This window comes from Drosophila ananassae, chromosome XR (genome assembly GCF_017639315.1).
Source record: "Drosophila ananassae strain 14024-0371.13 chromosome XR, ASM1763931v2, whole genome shotgun sequence".
Lineage (NCBI taxonomy): Eukaryota > Metazoa > Arthropoda > Insecta > Diptera > Drosophilidae > Drosophila > Drosophila ananassae.
In genome coordinates this window covers 9,190,585-9,201,642 of record NC_057932.1, presented here as the reverse complement: position 1 = coordinate 9,201,642, position 11,058 = coordinate 9,190,585, and the positions used below count along the sequence as shown (strand labels likewise).

At 32.6% G+C, this 11,058-nt stretch overlaps 1 protein-coding gene across 5 annotated transcripts; it reads left to right on the top strand.

Moving 5' to 3' along the window:
- The first annotated feature begins 266 nt into the window (after positions 1-266).
- LOC6502327 lies at positions 267-11,013 on the top strand. Of its 5 annotated transcripts, none has more exons than XM_044717315.1 (5): positions 267-284; positions 9,157-9,344; positions 9,908-10,163; positions 10,221-10,439; positions 10,509-11,013. In XM_044717315.1, exons 2-5 carry the CDS (start codon positions 9,157-9,159, stop codon positions 10,806-10,808), a joined length of 963 nt encoding a protein of 320 aa, XP_044573250.1. In that variant the 5' UTR covers positions 267-284; the 3' UTR covers positions 10,809-11,013. The 5 variants fall into 5 exon arrangements, with proteins under 5 accessions (XP_044573250.1, XP_001967156.1, XP_044573251.1 ...); XM_001967120.4 differs by lacking the exon at positions 267-284 and adding an exon at positions 574-1,180; XM_044717316.1 differs by lacking the exon at positions 267-284 and adding an exon at positions 685-789.
- Positions 11,014-11,058: the final 45 nt, after the last annotated feature.

Sequence of the window (11,058 nt, the reverse complement as noted above, 5' to 3'; positions counted from 1 at the left end):
ACTGTGAAGTATTGCGGTCGCCGGTTTCAACCTAAACAATCCAGGTTGAAAAAAAACGTGATACCATAAAATTTCAACAATGAAATACTACTGGGGAACATTTTGCAGATCAAAGGCGTAAAAAAATACCAACAACAATAATAAACGTAAACACTAATTTTGGTATTTAATTTACAAAAGCTCTATCGAAAGCTCTTAAATTTTTTGTGTTAAAATACATATTTCAGATAAAGATTTTATTAACACATTTTATTAACATTTTTACAAGTTGGCTATTTAAACAGGTTGGCTATCCAAACGAGAACATTTTGTTCATTTAATTTTAATTATTGTTGAATTAAAATTTAAAAACAAATATTACAAAAATAATGACAAACTTTTCGTGCCCGATCAGTTTTTTTAAAAACAATAAAGAGCTCTTAATCATTATTAAAAATAAGAAAAAAAGTGTATGCTATAAATATTTCTAAATAATTTATACTATTCAGAAGACGCGTTTAAATGACGCAAAGCAGTCACACTAGATTGCTTTTGGAGTAAGAGTAGAAAATTTCTTTATTCCAAAATGTCAGTGTTACGGGTAAACGTCGTTTTTATCGATTTTTTTTACACTTTAGTTTGTTAAGTAATTCAATAAAAAAATAAAACAATGTTTACCTAATTTTTTAATACATTTTTGTTTTACTCCTTAAGTCCAAGCATATCTTTTATGAAATGTTAATAATCGGTTTTGTGAATTTACGTCATGTCGCAGACCCTTCGCATACGCGCATACATTTTCAATAAAACGTAATAATTTAAATAATAACATAATATGTGTAGAATTTTTATTAACAACGTTACAATACAATAAAAGTTCATTACAAAATATGTTTTTGTTAAAAATATGTAAAAAAAAAAAAGTGAAACTCCACTAAAAAAAATAGTTTAACAACACTACTTTTTTATTTTGATGTACGTATGTAATATCATACATACATACGTTCATGTTCAGCACGGTTTGAACTCAAGTTTACAATAAACATTAACTTTTGATTTAGTCGAGTAAGCAATTTAGTCAAACGGAAAGGAAATCTGCTCTATTTAAGTAATCTCAGCCCAAAAAGAATTACATATCAACTAATTGTGTGGGTAAATATATCTTCTGAAGTAGTATTGAGGTCGCTGTGTGACGAACAAGGTAAGTTTTTCATGTTTTTAGATTACTGTTTTACGGGTTTTGGTAAGATTGCTGAGCGTCTATAAGTAAATTCCTGTTTTCCAACCCGACGACCACATTGTTTCACAAAGCTAGCAAATTAATATATGCATTTTTTTTATAATTCATGTATGTGTATTTGTTTACTCTAAAAGGTTTAAACACTGGTTTAAAACTATTTATGAGGATATAATGTAACATATACACGTATGTATATATAGCCATGTATGCCTGGCCAGTTACACAAATATGTTAATTTGTATATGTATATACAGATATATATATATATATATATATATATATATATATGTGCATATGTATCTGCCGGTCTCCGTTGTCCAACTGTTTACGTGCCAAAAGCGTTAAAAAAACAGACTTTTTTGTTTTGAGCACTTTAGAGTGTTCCGGGCACTTTAATTATGATGAGTCCACTAAACATGTACATGTTGCATTTTTTCTGATTTGGCCAGTTCAACAAATTACATGTATGTAGATACATACATATGTGTCTTATTGTCCTCGCTTGGTGAAATTGGTTGTTCTTGCAATCTAATTATCTCCACACTCTGTATTCTCTTAAGGGGTTATATACAGTCAGGCGGTCAAAAAAATGCAGTTTTTGGGTATTTTTTTTTTCAAGGAAATATTTATTTATTAAAGTTGAATTTTTTCTATATTATTTTACATATTTTAAAGTTTAAAAAAATATATTATATCTGTAAAAATATTATTTCCTTTGGCCTCTGCAGCTTATCTCCCAATGGTCTTCGAAAAAAAAGTGTCTCGCGGTGAACATAATAACTATTTGCAGAATCATCGGAAATTAAAAATTCAAAAAGATGCTTTTAGTATATTAAAAAATGTAGTCCTTAATCGAAGGAATTAAAAAAATATCACTTTTTGACAAAAAAATGGACTTCAAATGTTGATTTAAAATAAAATTTTAATTTTATTTAAAAGATCTTCGATTAAAGACAGCAAAAAGTAGTTATTAATTTTGTGTGAAAATTAGAGCTAAATCGGTTCAGTGGTTTTCGAGAAATCGTGTTCACCGATTTGAGAAACATAGTTTTGAGAAAAACGATTTTAAAGTTTCACAAACAGTTTACATTGAGTTAAAATTTTTTTCTAGTTTTGTCTGTAACTTGGGAAATATTTCTCGAATCTTCATAAAAATTTTTTCACAACAGAGAAATATATATTCTTTAAGAAAATGCAAAAAAAAAAAAATCGATTTTTTTAAAATCCTGACTGTATATAACCCCTTAATTGTTTCAAACATTTCACCGGTTTCACTGTTCAAAAAGAAACAAATTTGGGAACGGTACTGTCTACTGATGGGGCTTAAATACCATATTGACTTTGATTTCGTTTCTGACTAGAAACACATGTGCGTTTTAGTTTAAGCAAAAAAAATTGATTGCGGGTGAAATGTAGTTACTGGTTATATTTGGGATTAGTTTTCCTCCCAATCCTTTAAATGGCGCCGTCAGGGCTAGGTTGTGTAACTAAAGTGTACTATAAAGTTTTTAACTGAGCTCGAAATAAAAAATGACGGTCAAACAGTTTACTAATATCCAAAGCAACTGTACCTAAAAGTCTTCGTCCCGAGAAATGTCCTATCTTCAAATGGGAGAAATATTACGAAGAAGATTTTTAGAGGAATCTGCAAATTGCTCGTCTTGAAAATTTGAGAAAATTTTATGTTCAGGGTTATTTTTCATGGTATAATATTTATAGCTCCCAATAAATTCGAATACAACCCCATTCGATCTGAATGATCTACATATAAACCAATCGAAAGGTATTGTTTCAATTAGATAATTTTTGTTCAAACATTTTCCAAAAGTCGTTTGGTTTGGAAAGTAAAAAAAATTTTGAATTAGTAAATTTGGGATTGGAGATGTTTGTTAATAAAATACAGGCAACTTTTGTTCTACAAGTTTTAAAATACCTTATGTTTACTTTAAAAATTTAGAAAAAACATTGTGAATTAAAAAATACCTAACTTCATAACTAGACCTCGGAATTTGCATATTTTTAACGGTTTAAGTTATTTGAATTCTGAAAACACTAAAATTCATTTCAATGCATACATAGTTAGAAACGATCGGCATATTTTTTTTTGTGCATATTTGCATAAAATGCATATGCAAAAACATGCAAAATATATGCAGAATATGCAAAATATGGTAAATACATGCAAAGGATATAAAAAAAATATGATTATTAAAATTCAAATATTTAATAAAAGCTTTTCGTGGAGACGTAATAGATTAAAATTTGATTGATTATTATTAATAGTTATTTTTATTTATGGTAATTTGTGTTGCAGTAGAAAATCATAAATTTTTCTAGGAAGCTACTTGTAAAGCTTTGACGTTTATCACCACAATTCCATTGCTCTTAACAATGGAAGGCCCGAAGGCTCGCTTCCAAGGAAGTTATTATTTCGGCAATTCTATTAAAATTCGATTTTATAAATTTAAAATCCCTATGTAGTTGAGGATTTCTCATCTGGTATTTGTTGCCCTGAGTATTTAAAAAAAAAATTGGATGAATGGATATTTGATGCTTTTGACCTGTTATGAAAAGCAGTAGCAATGTACTGCTGCAATTATAAACAAGAACGGAAAGCTAACTTCGGGCGGAGCCGAAGTTGATATACCCTTGCAGTTCAGTCGCAGTCCGCTGAACTGCAAGGGTATATCATTTTATTTATTTAGTTAGTCTTAATTTAGTTTATTTATTTATTTAGTCTTAAAGTTTGGTATCATTCTAATTTTTATACCCTTGCAGAGGGTATTATAATTTTGGTCAAAATTGTGCAACGCAGTGAAGAAGACATCTCCGACCCTATAAAGTATATATATTCTTGATCAGGATCACCTCCTGAGTCGATATGAGCATGTCCGTCTGTCTGTCTGTTGGTTTCTACGCAAACTAGTCTCTCAGTTTTGAAGCTATCGAGTTGAAACTTTGCACACATTCCTTTCTTTTCAGGCAGTATATAAGTCGGAACGGCTGGGATCGGTCAACAATATCCTATAGCTGTCATATAACTGATTGATCGGAAATGCCATAACTTCGTTGTTTTTCAAGTTAGAAGGATGGGAGTTTCAGTGGATTCCTCTTTGGGAAAAATAATTCGATATGCCAAATTTCAAAAGGATCGGCCAACTATATACGATCCGCTATATATCTAATAATATAAGATGCGTGGCGCCATCTAGCGGACTGCGACTCAACTGCAAGGGTATATCAACTTCGGCTCCGCCCGAAGTTAGCTTTGCTTTCTTGTTTGAATAATTTTTGCATATTTATTGCATATATTTAGCATACTTTTAATATGTATTTAAAATTCTAATATTAGAAAAATTTAATGTCTAAGTACAAAATTTGGCACCAAATGGATAAAAAATAAGAAAACATGCAAATTCCGAGGTCTATTCATAACCAATGAGGATATCTAAACAGAACAGAAACTTTTTTTAATAAAATGTTTTTCAAACAAGAAAGAAAAGCTAACTTCGGGCGGAGCCGAAGTTTATATACCCTTGCAGTTGAGTCGCAGTCCGCTAGGTGGCGCCACGCATCTTATATTATTAAATATAGGCGGCCGATCCTTATGAAATTTGGCAAATCAGATTATTTTGTCCAAAATAGAATCTGTACCAAGTCCCATCTTTCTAACTTAAAAATCACCAAAGTTATGCCAATTCCGATCGTTGTATGACAGCTATAGGATATAGTCGGCCGATCCTTATGAAATTTTGTACATAAGATATTTTGGTCAAATATAATATGTGTGGAAAGTCCCAACCCTCTATCTTAAAAAACAACAAAGTAATGGCATTTCCGATCAATCAGTTATATGGCAGCTATAGGATATAGTCGGCCGATCCCGGCCGTTCCGACTTATGTACTGCCTGCAACAGAAAGAAGGGTGTGTGCAAAGTTTCAACTCGATAGCTTTAAAACTGAGAGACTAGTTTGCGTAGAAACAGACAGACAGACGGACAGACGGACAGACGGACATGCTCATATCGACTCAGGAGGTGATCCTGATCAAGAATATATATACTTTATAGGGTCGGAGATGTCTCCTTCACTGCGTTGCACACTTTTGACCAAAATTATAATACCCTCTGCAAGGGTATAAAAAGGCTCATTTGGCATGTGGAGATAGCCCTTGAGATGACTCAACTTTTCATATATCGCTTATATCTGGCAAAATTCGTCAACTCATGATATATGTAGTCCTATAATTGGAGCTACCAATTTTGTGTAGCCATCTGTAAAGCCTTGGTGTTACGTTCACATATGTACAAACATATGTATGTGTGTAGTTAATGGTACATTTTTTTGAGCTTGTGGATGTGCATGTCTGCAATAAACTAGAAAATATGAAGAAAATCCTTTAAACTTTTACTTTATTTGAAAAAATAAAATCGAAAGTTTGGCGCAGGAATTTTTAAAGGTTTTATCTATATTTTTATTTTGATTCCCATATTGACTAGCAGGTATTTTGAAAGCTCGCATTTTTTTTGTAAGAGCTACCCGATTTGATACTTAGACTCCCATGATACCCAAGCACGGTTTGTCAAAATTTTGCCAAATTGGAAGTATTATTTAATACTAGCTGACCCGGCAGACTTCGTACTGCCAGCTGTTGTTTTTTTTTTTTTGTTGCGTTCAGAAACTTCTTTTGTGACAAAATTTAAAATTTTTCAAACTTAAAAAAATTATCTGATACAGTAAGAACTGAAGATAGCTAAAATTAAGTTTCGCGGAGCTGACCAAATAAATTAATTAACAGTATTAAAAAACAGTACTACTTAACAGTACTACTACTTATTAAATTTTGTGACTCTGAAATTTTTTCGAGATCGCGATTTACTTTTGTTTAATTACGAAACGCGACATTAGATCCCACAAACGCGAAGAATAATTTTATTGGATTTGAACTTTGGGGAGCGGTAAAAAATGTAAAATTGACCCTTTGTCGTTAGAAACACACCTAAATTGCTTTGACAATAATTTAATATGAACTGTATTGAATAGCAATAGATAATTAATAATCATTTTCAATCCCAAAAATTAAAGAGTACCCTCTTTTTTTATTAAACTTCATTTATTGAATAAAACATGAAGTTTTATTATTATTTTCGATACATCATGTTGCTTACTTTCAAAACAGAGTTTTCCTGAAATACTGGCTATTTATAAGATTTAAATTGGATATTCACAGACACACAATATTAAAATACAATTAATATATTTTGTTTAATTACACAGGCCGACAATTTCCAACTTTTTTTTTCCTCCACGAATAATTTTACTTTCTCCATAACCTTTAAGCTCCCCTGAACCAAAGTCCAGAACAAACATAGGTTCTATCACCCACAGTTTCTGCGGTACACCTAAGAGAAGAAATTGATCAAATTTTACCATATATTGAATTATGAAGTGGGCATGAAATTGTCTTGTATAATATGTGTAGCACCAAATGATGTCATCTGGAATCAGTTGTTATATTTCTGAATGTTGGTCAAGAAGTGCTTAGAATCATTTCCAATCCCAGAAACTAAAGAGCGTAAAGGATCTGGTTGTGGCAATTTTACTTTGCCATCAGCACAACATAATCCAGTAGATTCACCAGTGTACTTTAACGCCTTACAATATTTACAAATTGTCTTCATTTCCCCAATTGTTTCTGATTTGTCGGCACAATAATCAATTGCCGGATCATAGTGGAATGCAGCTCGTTCAAGAATCACAGGAGCACTGCGTCTGCGGATTCGCTCAATTTCATTATGTCTAGCTTGCTGTTGTTGTATTTGATATGCACGAACTCGTTGCATTCTAAGCCTATCTCCTACATTGTCACTCACTAAAGAACGCAATTCTGACATAGTAATACGACTATTTTCTTGATCTGTCTGTCTCCGGTCATCAGTGCGGTTCAATAATTTCCACACTGCACGTGATTGATTCGATGGTTTCAAATTAAAATTTTTTCCAATTTTTTTCATAATTTTTCAGTGAACACAATATCGGTTTGTCACATAAAATTAACTGAGCATAGAACAATGAGTAGCTGTCAAACAATGTATCACATACCGGCGCCTACTATTATAGTAGTCTCCATTTTATTTAGAAAACGTTTGTATGGGAAATAGAAAAATGCGGTTTGAGGATTTTCCCGGGAATTATTCGAATTTTTCTCACCTTTTAAACCTTCCCTAGACCTACACGAATAATTCAAGACCAAGATAAGATAAATCCGTTCAGCCGTTCTCGAGTTTTAGCGAGACTAACGAACAGCAAATCATTTTTATATATATAGAGAATAGTTTTTAAATAAAAAATTGTATATTTAATCGTACCAAAACGTATTAGAAAATTTAGTCGGCTTTGGAGAATTTGGGGGAAATAAAAAGAAATTTAAAATGTTCATTAAATGGGAGCTATCATTGGGAAAATTGGATTTTCTTTTGTTTTTCGTCTTATTAAATTTACTAATCACTTATCCTAATTCTCTTGAATACGAGTCGATTGGTGACAAAACTATCCCGATCAGACATTCTGGTCAGAACTAAAAAAAGAAATTTATACCTTATATTATAATTATTATAATTTTGGTCAAAAGTGTGCAACTTAGTAAAGGACCGTATAAAGTATATATATTTTCGATCAGGATCACCTCCTAAGCCGATACTAAGGTCCGTCTATCAGTCTGTCTGCCTATTTTTTTCTGCCCGAACTAGTACCTGAGTTTTAAAGCTATAGACATTAAACTTTGCACACATCCATCCTTATTTTGCACGCAGTTTTGCACGACTTACAGACCGAGCCAAGATTGATTGACTATACCAGCCATATACATAAGTGAACGATACAAAATGCCATAGCTTTGGTATTTTTGAAGATAGAAGTTTGGGACTTGATCAACATTTTTTTCGTCTCCAAAATGTATATCAGATATTTTGGGCTTGGAATGCAGGTTCGTCACGAGTTTTTTTTATATGATACATGAATGACAATATTTAGTCCCATATCAAGGAGAAAGTTTCTGGGTCTATGCCAACAACCATTAGAATCATTTTTAGAACTTACGTGTGTTTTACATTGTCGAAATAAAAACACATAACTCACTATGGTTAAAAATCCATTAACATCCATGTTATTTTGTTAAAAATATTATATAAACTATGTTTGTAAACCATATTTGATATAATTAATGGGGAACTAGAGAAATGTAATTGATGTCTACAAACAAACACGACCATGGAAGAAATTGGTATACATGGTACGGTAAACAAGGCAAAGGAATCATCACCGACAGCATAAATTGTCTGTTTGGATGAACGCGTGTATTTCGGAGATATAGATATTTGATTTTCCACGTAGACTTCCATGTTTGTTTTCAGAGAGCACCGGGCACTTTAAAGAGTTCACTAAAAATGGGATAGAGGGATATTATGGGATTATGGGATTATTTGTTTGTTTGAAGTCTCCCATAATACCATTAAAAATTACATCTTTGTGTAGTGCCAATTGGGAAAGTAATATCAAAACAAAAATTTTAAATTGGAGTGGAGCGGAGGGTGGAAGAAAAGAGTATCAGGTACATATATTATAGTAGAGAAACATTTCTTGGTTCTAAATCCATTCGACAAATGTATTTTTTATACTCTGTCGGGTAGGTTAATTTCATCGAGGAATAATCTTTTCCCCTATCACGTGTATAGATAATTTTGATCAGGACGACGAAATGCAATTTTTTACATTTTAAAATTCTTTGTTATATTTGTATTTTGAAGTGAAGTGAATAAGTTTCTTCGGCACTCGTGGCATACTTTGTTTTGCTGTCATTTCTAGATTTAATAGTATTTGCGTGACACAACTCCTAAAAATTTGTCATTTAATTTTTGAACTTTGTAAACGATTTTCAGATGGCTTCTAATTCTTCGAAGAAAAGCAAATCTTCCGGTATGCGTATTCTGTGGATACCGGGGCGTAAGCCCCACTCCAAGGGTCGCTATAACGCTACTAGCAAGAACATCTCGTATATGGGGCAGCAAAAAAAAAGCGAGGTGTGGTCTTTGGGAGGCAGCAAAGCACAGTCCGAACTAATTAACTTGTAAGTTAAATGGTCGGCATGGTAACTTTAAGAACAAAACCAGAACGCTAAAGGGATAAAACCATAACCACAAACTTTCAATGTAAAAAGTTTAAGTACCGGATGTTTTTTGCGTAGGTAACTTTTGTTAGTTTCTATGGTATGGTGTTTTCCCTTTTCGTTGGAAAAGAAAATTACACAACTCAGAGTAGAAAAAGAAAACTTAAGAATAACCCCTTAACGTTTCAGAAGATATTTTTTTAAAAGTGTGCAATGTCTTCGGCCCTAGAAGGTATTTTTGAGCAGTATACTTTTTAAACCGGTTTACCCATGTCCGAGAGCAATATTTCTGATATCGTCTAATCATCCAAACCTTTTTTTTTTTGAGGATAGTAAAATATTTTAGGAAATTAAAGTTTTTTTTAACAATTGGAGGAGTAGTTTTCCCATCTAGAGATCAAATAAATGACGACCCATTATTCAGACCAACGGATGTTTTGCTAAAAAATAATATTATACCCAAGCGTCAATTTGGAGAAGCAAAAACACATGTATATTTTTAATTTTTGTTTGTTCCCTCTTAGGCCAACTTCTGATGACTCCAACAACATACCAACTTCATCGCTTAGTATTGTGGCCTCTTGCTCACTAGTACAGAGCGCCAACGGCTCATCCGACGATATAGCTGTTTTATCCGAGACTGCCACCTTACCTATCACACCGCTTAGTTCTGACTTACCAAGCCTGAATAGTCCCTTTTCGGACATAGCGCCCTCCACTTCGTCGTCTAGGGCCATGGCATCTCCGAATGTCATTACAACAGTTCAGATCCAGCATTTGGTAAGAATTTTCGCGTTGATCATTCTTTCTTATCGCAAAACCTCAACTTTGATGTAGCAAAACTTTCTTAGTCCTGATGACTTGCCAACGGTTCCAGCTACGCTCCCAGCAACTGCCGAAACAGATGCGGGCCTAAACAGTTCTACAGGAACTACAGCCTCGGTGGCCACAACCTCATCGCCATTAGCTAATCATAAACTAGAAGCTCCACTTACATCTCTTTCCCCACAGACCTCTCCCCAGAAGAATAAATATAAGAATCATAACAACAACCAGGTAATAATAATAATATTTACATATATGTACATATGCATATTTAAATACTTAAGATTCTTTTTCTTTCAGGAGGACATTAATTCCATAGAGAGCCTATCAAGTTTACCCAGATTTCAATGTAGCACCGATTTTGATTGGATTGATGAAATGGTGCATCAACGCAACTGTAACGAGCTGATGCACAAAAATAAGCGCAAAAAATCGAAGAAGGTTCTGCAGAGCTCGGATGCAGATCAATTGGATGGAAAAATATGTGACTACGATGACCCTAAGAGGAAGCTAAATGAAAAAAAAGATGACAATGGAGACGAGAAGGTTGTTAAATGTTTATACTACTCTCTTATGTGCTGCGACTGTACTATATCGTAATAAGCTTCTTTACTGAATATGTATCTATGTAAAATACTCCTCAGTTAAATATGTATATCTTAATTTTGTAAAACGTAGCATAATTACTGCAGAATGAAATACAGTACAGAAGTATTTCGACAGAAGACAAAAGTATTAACGAACGATTAACAAACATTAACATTCGAATATTAATAAAAGCAAAAAAGATTTGATAAAGATGAAATGGACTTTGCTTTATATCTGTAAATAAATTATTTTCTAAAAAAAA